The following is a 21,321-nucleotide window of genomic DNA, read 5'->3' on the forward strand; positions in this document are numbered from 1 at the left end:
CTGCTTGAGGTGGGCTTGAACTTGGACATAAGAAGAGCCATGCTATATCAGACGAGTGGCCTGTCTTGTCTAGCATCCTATTTCTCATCCAGCATTTCCCACAGTGGCCAGCTAGATGCTTCTGGAAAGGCCACAGGCAGGACATGAGGGCAATAGCTCTGTGCCCTTGTTGTTCTTCAGCAATTTGCATATCAAATCAGAACCTGGAGGTAGCATATAGCCATGTCATGATATGTAACCAGATTGCCTTACCATCCAGGAATTTCACTTAATCCTTTTAAAGGCATCAAAGCTAGTGGCCATCACCACATCTTGTAGCAGCAAACTCAGTAGTTGTAACTGTGCAACATGTGAAGTACTTCATTTTGTCTATCCTAAATCTTCCACCAATCAGCTTCTTTGGATGCCCCGGGTGTTATGTGAGAGGGAGATTAACTTCTTTCTGCCCGGCGAGACCCCACATTCAAATCCCCACTCAGCATTGAAGCTTCCTGGGTGATGCACACTCCATGCCAAACCCACAGATAAAATTGCAAGGATAAAAATAGCAGGCAAGGACTCACTGCCCGCCATGTATGCCACACTGAGCTGCTTGGGGAAAGATCAGGATAAAATAACATACAGGCCACTTGCCCATCGATGAAGTTGACAGGGTTCACCCCTGTAAGGAGGTACACCACTTCAGAAACCAGGAGTGTGCACATGTGAGAGGAATTGAGTGACAAGTTCTTGCATGTCCCCTGTGTCAAACTTGCTGCCTTTGGAAAGCTGGCATGACCATCTTGCCTTGCCGTTTGCTCAGTCTCCTGTGCACAAGGAATTTGCATGGGGTGGCAAAGGGCATGCAAACATGAGATCCCCACTTGGTCTCTCAAATGGTACTGTCCTAGGAGGACTGTAAGCCTTGGTTTGTCTTCATCTTTAAGGACCGTTCAGCTCAGGCCATGCTAAAGCCTACACCAGTCCTGTAGTCACTGGGTCTCCATTTCAAGCATAGAAGCATCATAGTGCTTTGGGGGGGTGCCTTTTTTTCTAGCAATGCTACTTATATATTCTCCCCCATCCCCATTTTAATTTTTTCTTGCATTGGGTCTGCATGTTTAGCCACAGCATGGAGTTCTAGGGATTTAAGGGAGCTGCCTTTGGGTCTTCTATACCTTTCCACAGACTTGTTGGAAGAAGGAGAGCCAGGGCTGCATGCCAGCTGAACTCTCTTGGCTGAGAAACAGTGGGAGGGCTCCCTCTCCCAGACCATCAGCTTGGTAGGCTGGCGTGTGTGTAAGAGCAGCTGTGGTTCACTCGGCTGTAGAAGAGCAGCTCAGAAAGCAAAGCTCAGTGTTTGTTTGACATGTGAAGTTCAGGGAGAATGGTGGCACTAGACTTTAGTGATGAGGCCACTTTTGTCCAGGGGAGAAATCCAGCAAATAGCATGGAAGAATGAAACATCAAGCCCCAAATCTCTTGACAGCTGCTTTTCTGCATATGCTTGGTAAAGAGGCTTGTTTTGTCTTGTTGTCCATATCTATTCTGACGTAGGACTGCTTTATCATTCAGAGGCACAAATCCAGTTCCTGTCTGTTGGGACCTGTCCACCTCCTCTCTCCTTGCTTTCCCTCCTACGGGAAACCTTGGATACTGTTCTGACTGGAGCATGACTGTCGGTTGCCTGTCAGGACCGCATGCCTGCCTGGAGGTGGCTTTGTCTTGCTTCCAACTTTGGTTCATGCTCACCAGCAGGCTGGTTTCATCCTCTTCCTCCACATTCACGCCTGATACAGTCAACATGAATAAGATCAGTGTCCGTTGCAGTTGCTAAAGCACAGGAATAATGGTGAAAATACCAGGGAGCAGTTTCTCTGAACATTGCAAAAAGAGGCGAAAAGCAACAGCCAGGTCACGTCAGACATTCAAGCATGTTTTAAATGCTGACTTGGTTCAGGTGAAACAGGAAACCGTGGTTTCTCACTACATGCATGAGCCACAGTGAACCTCAGGCTCAGGCCCGGTGACAGCAGGCAGCCAGGTTGGGCCTTTGCTGAGGGGCCCTGAAAGGCCCCTGAGGCTGGGAGGGTGGATGTCCCACTCCACAATCTGTGCCAGCATTTGGTTACAGGACCCAGCGACCTGATGCTGCCACAGATCACAGAGTGGGAGCTCCCAGGCAACACTCACAACTCCCTGATACAGGTGGCATGGGATTAAATAAGCACATACCACCTCACCTACTTCCCATGTCTGTGTGCACACCACACACGCTGTGCGCACATGCCTGCCATCTTCCAAGATGGCTGGGGTGTCCCTAGGGGATTGATCCCCCGCTGCCATCTTGGGTGATGGCAGGCATGTGCTCACAGCACATGGGGAGTGCACACTGACGCAGGAGGTAGGTGAGGCAGATGAGCCTATTTAAGCCCCGCACTGCCTGCATCGAGAGAGGGTGTTGAAGGGCATGATGCTGCGGGCCTGGGGCAGGCTGGTGCCCAAGGGCCCAATGAAACCTGGTGCTGGCCCTACTCAGGTTCCCACACTTCCACCACCTCACCTTCCTGCTGGGCTGCTAGGAGGTGATCAGACGTTTCAGCCTCCTCTTGTCAACCAACTTCAGTTCCCTATTTACATCTAAAACCATGGTTTGTATCCTGGCTTGTTCTCCATATCCAGAGTTCAAACAAACCACAACCGGTACCCCCACCCCCCAGTTCAGATATAAAGAGAAACTGGAGTTTGTTTAAAAGTGGAAGCAGTTGGCTTCTGTTCCTGCAGCCACAAAAAGGGAGGTGGGGAAAGGAGAACACACAAGTTCAAGGTTTTTCACATGGTGGGAAACTGGTTTCCTTTTGCATCCAAACTGGGCCATAATTTGGTGAAGTGCATTTCCTTTTTAAAATATGTACCTAAATGTATACCATCTAGAAGTGGCCAGCTGGGTGGGATGGGGACTGATAACACTTCCAATCTGATATGCATAACTTCAGAATGAATCATGCAAGATGTTGGCAGAAGAAGACTGATCATTTTCTACTCCAGCTGGAGGAAAGTGAACAAGGGTTAAAACTGGTATTTAAAAAAAAAAGCTTCCCTTGCTCTATCTACCAAGTTTTTCTAAACCACTGACAAAGAGAAAACAATAAAGTGCAACAGTAATAAAATGCAGTAAAATGAGAACTGGATTGTTGTCAGAAGGTGATATCGAAACAGCACACAATGATTATGCACAGTTGGATAACTCGATTGCAGCAGGACTTACTATAGAGCGGATGCCAAAGCGGTTTAACGGCTATAAACCATGGATGTAATAGCTTTGATGCTCTGAGTCCCCCTAGCTTCACATCTGTATGCTCACCAGCTTTTATCGATTTGTGTCCAAAATAATTTCAAAAGACCAAGCTGATGAGGATGACTTGGCTTTGGCTGACAGATCTTTTAACCTTTGTAATGCCCCTTGCCTCAGCATACTATGAACTGCTGGCTTCCATCAAAACGACCTCCTGACACAAGCAAATACAACAGTGGTGGGAAGATCCAAATTGTGTTTGTGTGACCTGTAATTCAGGATAACCATTTGTGCATCTGATGAATACAAATTATCTACAAGTGCTTCTCCTTTAATTTAAGTGTTAGTCGTTAAGGTCCCACAAGATGATACCTATTTATTTTATTACATTTATATCCCACCTTTCCTCCAAGGAGCTCTGGGTGGCATACATGGTTCTCCTTCCCCCACCTTTTTACTCTTGCAACAACCCAATGAGGTAGGTTAGGCTGGGAAACTGTGACTGGCCCAAGGTCACCCAGTGAAGTTCAAGGTTGAGTGGGGATGTGAACCCTGGCCTCCCAGATCCTAGTCCAGCATTCTAACCACTATGTCATACTGTCTCTCAAAAATGGTGTATAGGAACATAGGAAGTTGCTGTATACTGAGTCAGACCGTCTTGCTCAGCATGGACCAGCAGCAGCTCTCCAGAGTTTCAGACAAGAGACATTCCCAGCCCTACCTAGAGTTGCCGGAGATTGAACTTGGGACCTTCTGCATGCAGAGGGGATGCTCTCCCACCAAGCGACGATTCTTTCTGTTGTCTTTGCTGCAACACATGAACAGCTACCCCTCTGGAAACTAGACCAGAACGGAAAAATGCATATATACATGTGTGCAGTGTGTTAAAGACAAGGGTTATAGTGTCTTTTAAACAAGACATTGACAGTAGCGAGCACCCCTCAAGATATGATCTGCCATTCTATTGTGTCCATTTTGCTCAGTGTTGTCTACTATGACTGGTAGCAGCTTTCTGGGGTATCAGGTTGAGGTTTTTCTAAGCAATGATTTAGGCAGGGATGCCAGGGATTGGGCCCAGGATCTTTTGGAAACAAAGCATGTGCTGTGCCACTAAGCAACAGCCTTTTCCATCTCTGTCTTAATGTGCCTTCAGTTTGGAATGGGTTTTATATACTTTCCCCCAAAATTGCATATGTTGTTGTCTGTGTCTCTCCTTTCTGAAACTAAATATATATATAACAATACTAGATTGATTGATCAAGTTTATTCACTGAAGACCAAAGTTAATTCACTGTCAACAGGAAAGATTATAAATCACACTAAATTATAAAATCAGTATTAAAATACCACTATAGAAATACACACATACATTCCCCTTCTTCTCCACAATCCTCTATAACACAACATGAAACTAAGCTACCCCAACTCATTTTGAGTTTAGCAGGGATTTTAATACTAAAGAGTCTTCAATCAACTGCAGAATCAGCAGTTATTTTTCCTACTTCATTAAGATTTATTATTACTATTTTTAGGTGTCAGCTATACAAGTCTATCCAGCAGGGGTCAGAGCAATTATTCTCTCTTGGGATAAAGTGGAGAGGACGTAGCTCAGTGATAGAGTATATGCTTTGTATTCACAAGGTCCCAGATTAAATCCTTGGCATCTCTAGGCAAGGAGACCTTCAATCTGAAATCTGAAGAACTGCTCCCAGTCTGTGTAAACCACTAGTGGGGAACCTGTGGCCTTCCAGACATTGTTGAACTACTTTAATTGTTGTAAACCGCCCAGAGAGCTTCGGCTATGGTGCGTTATATAAATGTAATAAATAAATATTGAACTCCCATCATCCCCAGCCTCTGGCCATACTGGCTGGGGCTGATGGGAACTGGAGGGCTTTCCCTTAGCATCATAGAATAGTAGAATTGGAAGGGGCCCATGAGGCCATCAAGTCCAGCCCCCTGCTCAATGCCAGAATCCAAATCAAAGCATTCTCGACAGATGGCTGTCCAGCTGCCTCTTGAATGCCTCCAGTGTCAGAGAGCCCACTACCTCTCTAGGTCATTGGTTCCATTGTCATAAGCATCAGGTCACGAGCATCAGGTTTTCCTGATGTTCAGTTATTGTGTAAGCAATGCTAACTAGTCTACTTTAAGGACTGTCAGATTCCTTATGCTCTACCTCGATCACTGAGATCCTCTGATGGGGCACTTCTGTAGATTCCCCACACCTCTGAGGTTCAGTTGGCCTTTACTAGGGGCCAGCCTTTAGCATGGCAGACTCTGCCCTATGGAATTCCCTACCAGTAATGATTTGGCAGGAGCTGTCCCTCCCTCCTTTCCAATGTCTTTTGAAAACTGTACTGCTTAGACAGGGCTTTGCAATATAAATGTTCTCTTTTTTAATGTCGGCATTTATTGATGTTTTTATTTATTTATTTGATTTATATCCCGCCCTTCCTCCCAGCAGGAGCCCAGGGTGGCATGGATGCTTTTTTTACTGATTTTATTTTTGTTTTATATAATCTTGATATGCTTTTATGAAAGTGCGGATTGTAAATAAATAAATAGAGGGACCAGTGATCTCACTTAATATAAGACTACTAACCCTAATATGACTATGTTCTACCTTCATTGTCAGAGGCAGTAAGCTCTTGAATACCAGTTGCTGGAAACCACAAGAGGGGAGACTGCTGTTGCACTCAGGTCCTGCTTGTGGGCTTCCCACGAGCATCTGGCTGGCCACTGTGAGAACAGGACGCTGGGCTAGACGGGCCTTTGGCCTGATGTAACAGGCTTTCTCTATGTTCGCAAGGCAGCCACACCCTTTCCTGGTGCAGCGGTTAGAGTGTTGGACTAGGACTTGGGAGACCAGGCACTTAGCCATGAAACTCACTGGGTGACCTCGGGCCAGTCACTGTATCTCAGCCTAACCTACCTCACAGGGTTGTTGCGGGGATAAAATGAGGAGGGGGAGAACTGTGTTTGCTAACTTGAGCTTCTCATAGGAAAGTGGAATATAAACATAATAATAAATAAATATGCAGGCTGCTTGGAATAAATTTTACAGTGCAGTGTTCTAGTGCAGTGGTTCCCAAACGTTTTCCTTGAAAATTGCTGATGATCTTAGCAGACCACTTATTATTTATTATTATTATTATTATTTATTAAATTTTATATACCGCCTGACTAGCGATAGCTCTCTGGGCGGTGAACATAAAATAGTATAAAAATACAATGAATAACAAAATAATATTAAAATACAATCAACAATACAATAAACATTATTAAAATTAGATCAATGTAACTTAAAATGCTTCAGAGAATAGGAAGGTTTTGACCTGGCGCCGGAAGGAAAGCAGAGTCGGCGCCAGGCGTACTTCCTCAGGGAGACTGTTCCATAGTTCGGGGGCCACCACTGAGAAGGCCCTAGATCTTGTCATCACCCTCCGGGCCTCCCTGTGAGTTGGAACCCGGAGGAGGGCCTTCGTAGCAGAACGTAGTGCACGGGCCGGTTCATATCGGAAGAGGCGTTCCGCAAGGTATCGTGGTCCCGCACCGTATAAGGCTTTATAGGTTAATACCAACACTTTGAATCTAGCCCGGAAACATATTGGCAACCAGTGCAAGCTGGCCAGAACAGGTGTTATATGCTCGGACCGCTTGGTCCTTGTCAGCAATCTGGCCGCCGCATTTTGCACTAGTTGTAGCTTCCGAACTGTCTTCAAAGGTAGCCCTACGTAAAGCGCATTACAGTAATCCAAACGTGAGGTTACCAGAGCATGTACCACTGATGTAAGGTCCTCTTTACTCAAATAGGGACGTAGCTGGGCTACCAACCGAAGTTGGTAAAACGCATTCCTAACCACCGAGGCTACTTGAGCCTCAAGTGAGAGGGAAGAGTCTAAAAAGACTCCCAGACTACGAACCCGGTCCTTTAGGGGGAGTGTAACCCCATCCAGGACAGGGTATATATCCACCATCCGATCAGAGAACCCGTCCACCAACAGCATCTCACTCTTGTCTGGATTGAGCTTCAGTTTGTTAACTCTCATCCAGTCCATTGTCGAGGCCAGGCAACGGTTCAGCAAATCGACAGCCTCACCTGAAGAAGATGAAAAGGAGAAGTAGAGCTGCGTGTCATCAGCATACTGATGACAACGCACTCCAAAACTCCTGATGACCTCTCCCAACGGCTTCATGTAGATATTAAAAAGCAGGGGGGACAAAACTGACCCCTGCGGGACCCCATATTGGAGAGCCCGCGGTGTCGAGCAATGTTCCCCAAGCACTACCTTCTGGAGACGACCCGCCAAGTAGGAGCGGAACCACTGCCAAGCAGTACCTCCAACTCCCAACTCCGCGAGCCTCTCCAGAAGGATACCATGGTCGATGGTATCAAAAGCCGCTGAGAGATCAAGGAGAATCAACAGAGTTACACTCCCTCTGTCTCTTTCCCGACATAGGTCATCGTACAGGGCGACCAAGGCTGTCTCAGTGCCAAAACCGGGCCTAAAACCCGATTGAAATGGATCTAGATAATCAGTTTCATCCAATAGCGCCTGGAGCTGGCCAGCAACCACCCGTTCCAAGACCTTGCCCAGGAATGGAACATTCGCCACTGGCCTGTAGCTGTTAAAATTGTCTGGGTCCAAGGAAGGCTTTTTCAGGAGTGGTCTCACCACTGCCTCTTTCAGACAGCCCGGGACCACTCCCTCTCGTAAAGAGGCATTTATCACTTCCTTGGCCCAGCTACCTGTTCCATTCCTGCTAGTTTTTATCAGCCAGGAGGGGCAAGGATCCAGTACCGAAGTGGTTGCACGTACCTGTCCAAGCACCTTGTCCACGTCCTCGAGTTGAACCAACTGAAGCTCATCCAACAAAACAGGACAAGACTGTGCTCCGGACACCTCACTAGGATCTACTGCTATAACTTGAGAGTCTAGGTCCCGGCGGATACATGAGATCTTATTCTGGAAGTGATCGGCAAACTGATTACAGCGGGCCTCCGAAGATTCCACCCTGTCCGGAGGATTTGAATGGAGAAGCCCCCGGACAACTCGAAAGAGCTCCGCTGGGCGGCAAAGAGATGATTTAATAGTGGCAGCAAAATGATGTTTTTTAGCTGCCTTCACTGCTCCTACATAGAGCTTAGTCGAAGCACTAACCAGCGCATAATTGTATCCGTCGGGAGTTCGTCTCCATTTCCGCTCAAGCCTCCTCCTATCTTGCTTCATCGCTCTCAGCTCCGGAGTATACCATGGAGCTGTATGAGCTCTACACAGGAGAGGGCGTGCAGGAGCGATCGTGTTTACAGCCCGGGTCATCTCCGTATTCCACAGAGCGACCAGGGCTTCAGCAGGAGCGCCAGTCCTATCAGCCGGAAAATCCCCCAGAGCCCTTTGAAAACCTTCAGGATCCATTAGTCTCCGGGGGCGGACCATTTTAATAAGTCCCCCACCCTTGCAGAGGGAAGAGGTTACTGAAAGTCTAAACTTCAGCAAGCAGTGGTCTGTCCATGACAAAGGGAGTGTTGTAAAACTCCCCACATCCAGATCACTTTCCCCATGCTCAGTAGCAAAAACAAGGTCTAGAGTGTGCCCCGATACATGTGTTGGACCACTAACATATTGAGACAGCCCTATGGCTGTCATGGAAGCCATGAAGTCCTGAGCCGCGCCAGACAAAGTGGTCTCGGCATGAATGTTGAAATCCCCCAGTACTATTAGTCTGGGGGACCTCAACAATATATCCGAGACCACTTCCGCCAGCTCAGTTAGGGAAGCCATTGGGCAGCAAGGTGGGCGGTACACCAAAAGGATTCCCAGCCTGTCCCTCTGGCCCAACACAAGGTGTAAACACTCCAGGCCAGTAACTGAATGAACATGGTGCTTGGTGAGTGAGATGGAACTCTTATAGACGACAGCAACCCCACCTCCCCGACCCTCAGATCTACCATGATGCTGGACCAGGTACCCCGGTGGGCAGAGCTGAGAGAGACCAACTCCTCCCTGCTCACCCACCCAGGTCTCGGTTATACATGCCAGATCGGCTGCCTCATCCACAATCAAATCGTGGACGAGGGAGGTTTTATTATATACCGATCTGGCATTTAATAACAGCAACTGGAGATCTGAGAGTTGGCTGATAGGACTACCAACGACCTTGCGGGTGTGGGAAGGACCGGAACAAGGCACAGCCACAACATGTCTGGTCCGCGTTCCCCTTACCTGGCACGTCCTTCTCACAGCGCCATACCTTCCTTTGCCCGTCACTACGGCAATTGGGGCCCCCTCAAGTCTCCCCGCCTGATGGATAAAACTCTCTCTGAAGCACATAATACAACTAAAATATACAACAATTAAACGTATAAAAACAGTTATATATACAGCCATATATACAGCATATAAACAAACATACATTCATATAATCAGGCACCCATTCATCTCAAATTGCATCAACACACCAACAAAAAGTAAAAAAAAAGAAAAAGAAAGGAGCAGCACAGCAGCAGCAGCCTCTCCTTCCCTTGGGGCGATGCTTTCTTTCTCCTGCAGGGCCTGGGTCTCCCAGGCCACCTCAGCCAGCCGGCTTATGTATCCCTCCAAAGAGGGACAGGTGGTAAGAATCAGTCCTGGCTGGCTGGGTACCTGGGGCCTGGTCCTCTTCTAGCCATTGTAAGGCGCTGTACTTGATGCTGTATGTTTTTTAATTGGTTTAACTGGTTTTTATTCTTTTATTTCTCATTTATTGCATTTTATTGTATTACAGTATGGTTTCCATAGAATTCAAACGGTAAGACAATAAAATGAAATATAAGAGATAAAAAACAAATCAAATCCAATTCAAATCAATATGAACATTTAATGCAGACATGCCGCGGACCACCTGAATAAAGCTCGCGGACCACTAGTGGTCCATGAACCACAGTTTCGGAACCCCTGGTCTAGTGATTGAAGATGTTGGAAATAACAAGGCAGTGGGGACAGCTTTTGTAAATCCAACTGCAGAGAGATCTTGCTTGACAGTGATGGTCAGTCTGCCTTTTAATTTCAGCTTTCACCCAATCCAGTCCTTTATGCTTGATCCTAAAACTAGTTCCAGTAACATAGAGGGGAAAGTGTTGCATTTTTTCTCCATGCCAGTGACAAGGGCTCCGTCCTGTGCAGGGTCAAGCAGAGTTTCCCCAGGCAACCAAGGATGAAGGGCAAGGCATGCTCAAAACTGCCTCATGTTTCATTTAGGAGAGCCTACCCAGACATGTGATCTTAATGTGTATTTTAATTTGTTGTTTTGTTGTGTATTTTTTTAAAAAGAGCTACTGGTTTTTACTTTGTTTAAAACTTTTCTAACTTATTTTTAACATTTGATTCTATCAGTATTTTTAGTGCATATTTTATGTAAACCTATCAGAGGTTTTGGTGATTAAACGGTAAATAAATAATAAATACGTAATTTTGATGTGGTGTGTTAGAAAGGTGATGATGGAGGTGGGGAATATATTTCATCAGATGGTAGGAAAAGAGGGTGCGGGATGTCTGGCCTTGGAGGAGGTGGGTGCTTAGCACTTGCCGTTTGAGGCTTAGAGAAGGGGAGGGGTAAATTGAAAAGGATCCCCTTCTTGGGAGCAAACAGGTGGGTTTAAGTGGAGGGGTTTTTTGTGTGTTTTAATGGTTCAGATATTTGATGAATATAGTATAATTATCTGCTGTGTTTATTTATTGGATGCACTTGTTAGGTTGTTTTGTATTGTACAATTACCCTGGGTTCCCTTGGGAGGAAGGGCATTTCAGAAGTATATACTGGAGAGGGTGTTAGAATCAAAGTGTTGCATTCCTTTCCCAGAATTAGACTGTTTTTAGCATCTCAGCTTTATCTTGTGGACTAGCCTAAGTGTGCACATGCTTTCCTCATTTCTGTGTGATGGAGAGATTCTGAAAGAAAGGAAGGGATGAGGTTTTGTTCTGATACACTTATACTGGCAAATGTAGCCAGAGATAGCCAAGGCTTTCTTGGAAATGGAATTCTCAACATGCCTTTCTGCCCCGCAGGTATGTTCTCGGTGGAGGTGCATTATGCATGGAACTTCTTACTAAACAGGTGAATACAGAATCAAAAGCCTTGCCCGAAACCATCTGGTTCTTGCAGTGGCAGCACAGACCCCAGTTTCCAAGTTCTTTAATGTCCATCTGTCTTGGAATGGTGATCAAAGCAGTGCTGCCAGTTTGTGAAGGAGGGATTTCCGGGGCAGCCTATGTTTCGTCCGAAGTGTACATGTGATGGAGGACAAAAGTGTCTCTGCATATGGATTCCCACTTGCATCTCTGCTATTCATTTCGCCACCGTATGGGCTGGGTGATGTGGGTGGCAGCCATGCCCCAGCAGCAGCAAGACATTTGTTCTCACATACGTGGGACCTCATCTCTGCTCAGCTGCTGCTGCTTCAGGAGGGAGATGGGGGTTTGAGATAAACACAGTCTGGTAATACTTGAAGCCTATGCCAGGGACCACATCCACTATAAATTTAAACCCCACTTGAAGAACTGTGGAACTGCAGTTTTGGGAGAGTGCTGAGATGTGGAGATGCCTGGCCGTGTTAACGCAGTTCTGAGAGTTCCTTGGTTGGGAAGCCTGTCTGTGAAGTATGTTTGAAAGTGGCTTAAATTTTATGGTAAACTCATAACCCTTTCTGGTTGTATAGCAGGTTAGCTTATAGCAGGAATCTCAGGAACCCCGTTCACTCCCCCAATGAGTGTTGGGAGGGAGCTAGAATATGAAACTTGGTCTGCCCTGAGGGAGAAAGATTAGCTGCATGTCCCTGAGCACACATATTTCCAATTAGAATAGGGGTGGGGAAACTTTGGCCCTCCAGATGTGCTGAACTACAACTCCCAGCAGCCCCAGCAATCATGGCTTATGGTTGGGGATGATGGGAGTTGTAGTTCAGCAGCGTGTGGAAGGCCAAAGGTTCCCCACGCCTGAGCTAAAAGAAAAGAGAGCTGAATCTATTTGGAACAATTTATTCAATGAGTATTGTAATTGCTATGAATGTTAATGGGATTTGGTGTCTATTATGTGCTTTTATTTCCCTTTTTTGTCTTGTCAGACTCTGGAAATACATGCAACTTTGGCTTTTCCCTCTCCTCTTTCCCCTTAAAAGTACTCTCTGTAACTTTCACATTTTCCTCCTTGTGGCAGGTAACTGCCATTTAGAACGTAAACCCAAATTAAACTGGTTTTTCAGAGAGAAATCTGTTTTTGACAATGCTCTGCAAGGCAAGCTGGGAAAATGAATCTCATTCTGGGAAAAATATCTTTTTTCCTTTAGGGTTGGAGCAGCGCCTATTCCACAGAATCAGTCATCATGCAGATCAATGCTACGTTAGTCAAAGGAAAAGCCAGAGTACAGTTTGGAGCAAATAAGGTAAATATATGCCAGTATGGTGTGTGGTTTTTCCCAGCTGTTCGTTTATCTTGGTGCCACAGTGACCTTAAAAGCAGGGTTAGCAATTTGACTGACCAAATAAGACCTACGCACGCCTGTGATTTGGGAACCTAGGATGGCTCACTCACTTAACAAAATTTCATTTTTAAATGAAATAATTGCATTTGTTTGCTTGACTTATCTCCTGCTGTCCCTCCAGAAGAACTCGGAGAGCAGCTTCTGTACTGTATCCAGGTGGGATCTCACCCAGGTTGTTTCCAGAGCCAGATCTGCTGATGCTCCAGCCCAGAACTGCATCGTACACCTTCCGACTGTGGTGTCGTTGTCAGTGTTGGACCACAATTCTGGTTCAGATTTCTCATTAAACCATTAAGATACCTGAGTGATTGTGAGGATAAAAATGGGGGTGGGGAGAGAGGGGGACATTTTACCCTGACTTTCTTGGAGGACAGAATAAAAATGCAATTAATGGGGAAAATATATGGAGTTAGTTTGACTGCAATCCTTTGCCCACTTACCTGGGAGTAAGCCCCATCAAGCGTGGAGGGGACTTGCTTATGAGTAGGATTGTGCTATAACTCTGGTTATAATAAGAGTAGGGGGGTTATTCCCCAAAGACTATCCTGATTCTGCAAGATTGGAAAACAAGTGGCATTCCCTCTGCCATCAGATGACACAATTATAAAAAACATTGCCATCTGCAATAAGCAACCTTCTTGAGCCCTACTTAAGCATTTTGCCTGAGCACACGGGGGCTACATGTGTGTAGGGAGGCTGCATATGGGTATACCAGCCCCATAGTAACATCCCTTGCATGCTGTGCATTCCCCCTTGACCACTGCCCAGACCAAACTTCCATGTGTTTAGTGTGAAGAGGGTGCACAGAGGATGGGTTCAGTGCCTGTCTGGCCCCCTGTGTGCATTTATGCCTCATGTGTATAGAAAGCATGTGACACACACACACCGACCCAGGCAAAAAAATCAAAACAGGCACTTGACTGTAGCCCCACCCCCTATGTAAATGTGTAACATGTCAGCTGAGGAACAATTTGAGGGATGGCTTATTGCAGAGGTGGCTAGCCCACCATTTGGAGGACTGATTCCTAAGCAAATTTTTCTGCCCTCCAAGACCCCACTGATTTGGAGGTCGGGGTGGGGGTGGGAAAGATAAAATCAAAATGTGCACAGGGCTGAGGTGGACAGAGCCCAGCACTCTGGGGATGCAAATCGCCCTCTCCCCAATAATCAGATCTATCGCTTGATGAACAGCGAGGAGCCAGTGACCCGCCTTCTGATCTAAATGGATCCGCTGAGGGGTGGCTGCGTGTGAGAGAGCAAGTGCATGCAAGTGTGTGGGGTGGCCATACCTACCATTGGCCTGCAGCCCCTAGAGGGCTGGCCAAGGGTGAATGTGGCTCTGGGCCAAAACAAGTTAGCCACCCTATCCTTATTGGATGGGAAGAACAAGCTGTGTTAAAGCACAAGGATGGAAGAAGTCCATATCTAAAATGGAAAGGTGGCAAATGCTGGTATTGGTTCGAAATGACTTACAGACTTTGTGGCTTATCACAATTGCTGCAGACAGCCGAGGGCGTCCTCCTGGTTGTGCCATACACAACAGCTGACAAACAAGAAAACATCAGAGTTCCTATTACTGTCAATCAAGATGACCAGGAGGTCTTGCTAAGCGTCTCTCTATGCATACATATATGCAAGCTAAACCATGGTTTCACTGTGTGTTTGGGAACTTTAACCAGGGTTAAGCCAGCCTTGGTTAAGCATTATGTCCACACCAGGTCACAGTACTGAATGGAGCCCCAGAAGTTGTGTTTTGGACAAACAGCAGCACAAAATCTATACAACCAAGATAAATACAGGCTGATTCATGACTACCTCTGTCATTGTTGTGATACACACTTAAACGGATTATCTCTTTCTTCCAGAACCAATATAACCTAGCAAGAGCACAGCAGTCCTATAAATCCCTAGTACAGTTACATGAGAAAAATGGTATGTATGGTATGTATGGTAAAACACGTAGTTATGTAAGTATAACGCCAGAAGAGAGAAGCCCCTCCGTTACCGACATGTATTTTCCCCATATATCCAAAGTTACCCAAAGTCGGTGTAATAGTGTGCTGGGAAGTTGATGCCTACTTCTCTGTACAAACCTAATTGCATCCCCCCATAAAGGTTTAATTTGAGAATGAATTGACTAATTTAGACTGGTAGGGCAGCGAGTTAAGGGCACTCTTTATTAACGAGGTGAGAGAGAAAGTTAAAGACCACTGTTCTAATAAAAAATGGTAGTTTTGATTTGATTTTGTTGCAGATTATCTCAGAAACCAAGTATGTTGGACAGGCCCCAGCGCTAGCAGTCAGGAATTGTGCAAGGGTCCCTCAGTGGCCTAACTCAGCTGGGCTGCTCTTATTACCATCCTCATCAGAGTCCTGACCAGCCTCATGGGTGCTGGGCAGGCAGCAATGCTGCCTTTGAACAGGGTCCAAGCTCCGCTCCCCTCTGCGGTGGCCACCCGCCATTTTAACTTACCCAGAATGCAGTGCCACGTCCTACAGATTTATGGCTGCAGCAGCAGCAGAAAAAAGCGCAGCCACACTGTGAGGGTGGTGTGTGCATGTTTGTTGGAGGATGGGGGCCCATCAGTGGCACTGTGCCGAGGGTCCCCTGAAGTCTGCCAGCAACCTTGATATTGTGAGTGCTGGTAATTTAAAAACATATTTAAATGTAAATTATTGATTGGTTGAAAGGTGTTTTGATAACTCTTTGCTTGCATGTTCCATCATGCACTCTATTAAGACTACCAGCCAAGTAAACTGAGTCCAAATGTTGCTAGTTTTTACATAAACATCCAGTTGCAGAACTAGATTCTGTAATGCAGGTTTCTTTTATCTATCTATATAACTGATATGCATTAAACAACTCATGCTGTCTTGTGGGTGCTCAAACACCTGTATCTGGGTTGGTCCTCCCACTCAGTGCCACTGTGTATGATATAGTTATATAGCACATACCCCCTTTCAAAAATGGGTGTTGGCATCACTATTGCACATTTGTTAATGCCAAATCTTTTTTTTAAAATACTTCCTGCAGGCTGGTTCACACCTCCCAAAGAAGATGGTTAATACTGTGGACTTTTCATACACTTGGACCAATGTCAGTAAAAGATTTTCCTTCCAACACAGATTCAAGCTATGAATGCCCCTGTAACAGCCATACTGAAGACTCTAGCTCATAGATAATTAGTGGATAATCTGCTGACTGACACATCCAGTATCAGCTGTACAATTCTGCTCTTCTGTCAAGTATCTTCAACTGAACAGTTTTAAGACTTTACATATTGTCCCAATGGATTAAGCTTCCCAATCCTCACTTGATTTTAGAGTGTAAATCCTTCAAACTGGGCTCTCGGGGTTTACTAAAATATCAGTCAGTAGAAACTTTTTTCCCCCAACCAACGTTTGTATGCACTTATTTTTTTTCCCAGACTGCAGAGAACTGCAATATATTTTATTTAAAGCAAACCAAGTTGAATAAAGTTAGTTTAATGATATGCTACAAAGTTTTCAGGTCTCATTAAATTAGACTCTTTTTTTCCCCTGGCCTAAAATTGAAAGCATTTATAGTATTGCCAAATTTGATGACGATGATGATATAGAAAAACTGTAATGTTAAATCATTAAACTTTTTTCTTTCATGGCTGTGTTGAGGATATGAACTGTTTTTGGGCAGAGATGTTCTTGAGTTGTCCTGCTGCTTCAGCAGAGCCAGGCTGTGCCAATAGAACTTTGCAACTAGTCATATCCACTGGGGCATCAATTTTTTGCTGGGCTACTCTACTACTTGTTGGCTCTTGTATCTCCTTTGCAAGAAGGAGCCATAGGTATAAAGCTTGAAGTTATTTAAAATACTAGAAACCTTCTTTAGGCATTTGATTCTATTAACGGGTTGTTGCAATCATCTGTAGACTAATGAACTTTAAAAAGCAATTGGCAGAAATCAAGAAGACACTCCTTTTTTTAAAAACAGTTTTTGAACAAAAGCAACAGTAACAAGTCCCAGGAATCTCTTGGTTCAGAGTTTTTTTTAAGAAGGTTGCCATAGTTGTGACCATGGTTTTGTTGAAAAACTAATGGGGAACTGCTCTTCCTTTTAGGAAATGATCTGGATCTGTAACTGCTGTGGGTTGGTAACTGCTATATCATTGCCTTACCTTTTAAAAAAATCAGGTGTGGTTTTTATTTTTGGTGGTTGAAATTGAGTAGACCTTTCTGTTCACATAAATTAAGGGTATAAGCACTTTTTTTTAGGACTCCAGAAATGTCTCAGCCCTCCTTCCTCTCCTTGGGGGGCGGGATATTAAATTTGTGTTTTTTGGTGCCCAGCATTTGGTCACATATGCTGTTTTTTGGCTTGGAAGATTAGAAGGATTTTGCCTGGTCCAAGACTGTTTCATGTAGTCTTTTTGGGACTGGTGTGGATGACTTTACAGCTTCCTTGTTTATTTGGTTGTACATATTATTCTGATAATCTCGTTAGCAGCCATAAATCAGAGGCCAAATTCTGTAAGCATTTCTGCAGCTCCTTTTAAAAACCAGAGGCTAAAACTTTGAATGCATTATTGAATTCTTTCATATTCTAATGGACTAGCAGAATGACAGGTGCACACTTGGCTTGCTTTTTATTGTTTTTGAGTTTCATTTTTCATTGCAGAATTATTTAGCAGTGTACGGTAATCTGTAAACTTGCATCAAGTTTATGAATAAAGAACCATTTTAAGAATTCTGTTTCTAGTTAGTATCTCTGGAAGAGTCTGCTTTCAATGACTGAGTGTGGTATCTTTTTGTAGTTGATGTTTTGTGAACATGAGAAATGGCATGCAGTGCTAAAAATCTATCATGCTGTGCACTAATATAATAGTTAAAAAGCATAAACCCAGTCTCTCTAGTGGTAGTGCTTAAGGTCATAGTATCACTGACTTAAGGACTTACTAATATGTCTCACACTGTTTTCTAAAATACTAATCAAGACAAATGGTGCTTTATTTAATGCCAATAAAATATCATTTTGCTGCCTAAAAGCTGCATGTTTACATTTACGAAGATATAAAATGAAGAAGCTGGATGACTGGCCTGAAGGCACATAAGGCCAGCTCCCTGCTGAAGTTAAGCAGGGTCAGGTCTGGTCAGTGCCTGGAGGGGAGACCGCCTGGGGACCATATGTAAGCCTCCTTGGGTTTCTGTTGTGAAAAGAAAGGCGGGGGATAAATGTAATAAATAAATAAATACTTTTAAATGATTATTTCTCACTCAAAAGCTTTAATGGAAGATTGGTCTTGTCTTTCACTCTCACACATAAGATATGCATAGCCACAGCTTTAGTGATTTGATGTAATTTCAAGATTCTGTTGGCTGCTCTAAACAAAACACTGGAAGTAACTTGGCAGCTATCCTCTCTCAGACCGCAGCTGAGGTGGAAACTGGAGTGCCAGGCAGGGTTTATGGGGGCAATCTAGTTTCCTGCCCCATAAAACCTCCAGAATTGCTGCAGGACAAAGTTTTCCACTCCTCTGCTGCCATTGAAAATCCATGACAGCAGGTAACAGTGTACATATAGAACTCTTTGGCCACTGGAATAAAGTTTGGGGAGCTGAAGGGAAACAAGCAGCCAGCAAAAAAAAAACATGATTGGTTCAGAACCAGGAGAATGAGCAACCATGAGGGGAAAAGGAACAGCTTGCTTCAGTTGTCCCCTAAGCCCAAGACCAGCCCCTTGATGGCATATGAGGCTGAAAAGGAGAGGAGGCCAATATGCTCATTGCTCCTGAGACTGAACCAATCATGGCTGTGTATCAGGTAGAGATTCAACCGATGCAGCCTTCCCTACCGTTCTACGAGAATGGTATCTGTTGTGTTATTTGGTCTTAAGAGGCACAAGAGTTCTGCCTTCCCTCTATTTAGTGAGTCCCATCTCACTACCCTGTTGAAGTTCTTTGAGAACATCAGCAAGCATATAGATAGAAGTGATCCAGTTGACATTGTGTACGTATGCTTTCACAAAACCTTTGACAAAATACTTCATCAAAGACTCCTGAGTAAGCGTAGCAGTCATGGAATAAGAGAGGTCCTCTTGTGGATCAGGAACTTGTTAAGTAATGCTGTTGTGGTATCCCATCTGTGGAACTGTCTCCCCCTAGTGTCACTTGGCTCCCTCCTTACTGAGTTTCAGGCATGGCATGAAAACACACTTCTTTTAATCAAGCCTTTAAGGCAGAGTGATGCTGTTTGGTTTTCTATTAGAATGGCTGCTGTAGTTTTGTTTAATGACTTGGATTGTTTAATAGCAGGACTTTTAACTTGATTTTTAGTTTATATTTTAATATTTTGTGTATTTTGCTGTTTTGACTGAAACAGATGTGTAAACTGCCCTGGGGTCTTCATTGATGAAAGGTGACTTTAAAAAAAACCAGAATAAGAATTAAGATAAAATCAGATAAGAAAGAAGTAGGAAGCAGGAATGAATGGACAGTTCTCCCAACAGAGGAATGTAGAAAGTGGAGAACCCCTCCCCCTGATCAGTACTGGAACCTGTGCTTTGTAACTTGATCATAAATGATCTAGGGTTAGGAGTGAGCAGTGAGGTAGCAAAGTTTGCTGATGATACCAAATTGTTTGGAGTGCTTAAAACAAAAAGATTGCAAAAAGCTCCAAAAGGATCTCTCCAAACTGAGTGAATGGGCAGTAAAATGGCAAATGAAATTCAGTGTAAGCAATAAATAAATAAATCTAAACTTCATTTATACCCCAAATGGGTTCTAAGCTGGTGGTGACTCCCTGGGAATAAGACTCTGGGGTCATAGTGGATAGCTCAATGAAGATATTGACCCAGTGTATGGCCATGAAAGGGGTGAATTCCGTGCTAGGGATAATTAGGAAAGGAATCAAAATAAAACTGTCGGTATGCCCACACTTAGAATACTGTGTACAGTTCTGGTCACCTCGCCAAAAAGTGTAGTGTAGAGCTGTGAAAGGTTCAGAGAGGGCAACTGAAATTATCAAGGGGATGAAGCAGCTCTACTATGAGGAAAGGTTACAACATTGTAGGCTTTTTTGCTTAAATAAAAGGTGAATAAGAGGAAACATAGAGGTGTGTAAAATTATGCATGGTGTGGAGAAATTAGATATAATTTTTTCCTCCATAATATTAGACTTCAGCGACATCCAATGAAGCTAAACGTTGGAAGATTTGGGGCAAACAGAAGAAATTTCTTCACATAGCTCCCAGTTCAGCTATGGCATTTGCTCCCAGAAGAGGTAGTGATGCTCACCAGCTTGGATGGCTTCAAAGGATTAGACAAATTCATGGCAGGTAAGGCTATCGATGGCTACTAGCCCTGGTGGATATGTTCTACCTCCAGTCAGAGGCATACGCAGTATTCCAAGTGTGAGCCAAAACAAAGTTCTTAAATTCATGTAATAATATACAGAAGGGTAGCCATGTTAGTCTGTTATAGATAAATCAAGAGGTCTGTAACACCTCATCAACCTTTAACTTTCTATGCATCTGCCCTGTATCAGTTGTCATGCATTTCATTTAGTGAACTCTATGAAAGGTTGAGCCATAAATAATTTGTTACAGCTTTGCCTTTTGTAATGTGTTGAAGTTGGGGCTGCCATATTGCCTGGTTAGCTGGGTTTTGCCCAGATTCTAGCCATGCTACCCAGTGCCTGCTTAGCCCTGGCACTGATTCCCAGCTTTCATTTTTTTTTTAAAAAAAGCAAGTCTTTTGTCCTTATGGATCCTGAGATACAAAGCAAATTGTGGAGGTGGTTTTCTGTCCATTTTGTGAGAAATCAGCCTATTTCCGCCTTCTATGTTTCTTAGCCAACAAGGGACACCACAGCTGTCCTGGGAAAATCAAGAATTTTAGGGTAGAAACACACTCGCTGTTCTGCGGTTCCAGTGTGTCTCCACTTCTTCTGAAAACGGGCACACAACACTAGTCAAACCCCACCCTTTTTAAAAAAGAGTTGTTTTTTAATTCAGCTTCAAAAAGATTTGCAACTGATTGGCAGATCAACCCCTCTTCAGATGTGGCTAATGGAAACACTTTGATCTGGCGACTATTGTGTTTACAGCCTTAGGCTGCCTGCCAGCTGCATATGCATAGTCTAGCAGAATATGGCAACTGTACACAGACTTAACATACACACTGACTTGGTCTGAGGTGGTGCTGACTGGCCAAGAAAGCTCAGGTGGCTCAATGATAACACATGAAGCTGGCAAGGTTATTTTCGATCCAACTCCTTACAATATTCGCCCTTTTTTACAGCAGCAAAACATCAGGTCAACATTTTCATGGAACCATCTGACACAACCCGACAAGATCCCTTCGCTGTTCAGGCCCCAACATGTTTATTTTGCTATCAGTTCCTATTTCCTTCTGAAATCGAAAATAGTTCTTTCTAGCCTGTCACATCTTAGACTCCATGGTCCCATCAGTCAATACGATGCGGGCTCATAGAGATAAAATTTGTAAACTTAAAACGGAGCTTCTGTTCTCCAACCGAATCGGTTTCCTCTCAC

At 44.4% G+C, this 21,321-nt stretch overlaps 1 protein-coding gene across 2 annotated transcripts in view; it reads left to right on the forward strand.

The window, feature by feature from the left end:
- UBE2Q2 (ubiquitin conjugating enzyme E2 Q2) overlaps window positions 1-17,773 on the forward strand; it is an 80,540-nt gene extending 62,767 nt beyond the window's left edge. The window contains exons 10-13 of one of the 2 annotated variants that reach the window (XM_061594746.1): window positions 11,323-11,371; window positions 12,600-12,695; window positions 14,660-14,735; window positions 15,829-17,773. In XM_061594746.1, coding sequence (XP_061450730.1) covers window positions 11,323-11,371; window positions 12,600-12,695; window positions 14,660-14,735; window positions 15,829-15,860 — 253 coding nt within the window. In that variant the 3' untranslated portion in view covers window positions 15,861-17,773. The remainder of the gene's footprint in view (window positions 1-11,322; window positions 11,372-12,599; window positions 12,696-14,659; window positions 14,736-15,828) is intronic. The other variant, XM_061594748.1, reaches the window with a different exon arrangement.
- The last annotated feature ends 3,548 nt before the right edge of the window (window positions 17,774-21,321 follow it).

Source organism: Rhineura floridana, chromosome 14 (genome assembly GCF_030035675.1).
Source record: "Rhineura floridana isolate rRhiFlo1 chromosome 14, rRhiFlo1.hap2, whole genome shotgun sequence".
Taxonomy (NCBI): Eukaryota; Metazoa; Chordata; class Lepidosauria; order Squamata; family Rhineuridae; genus Rhineura; species Rhineura floridana.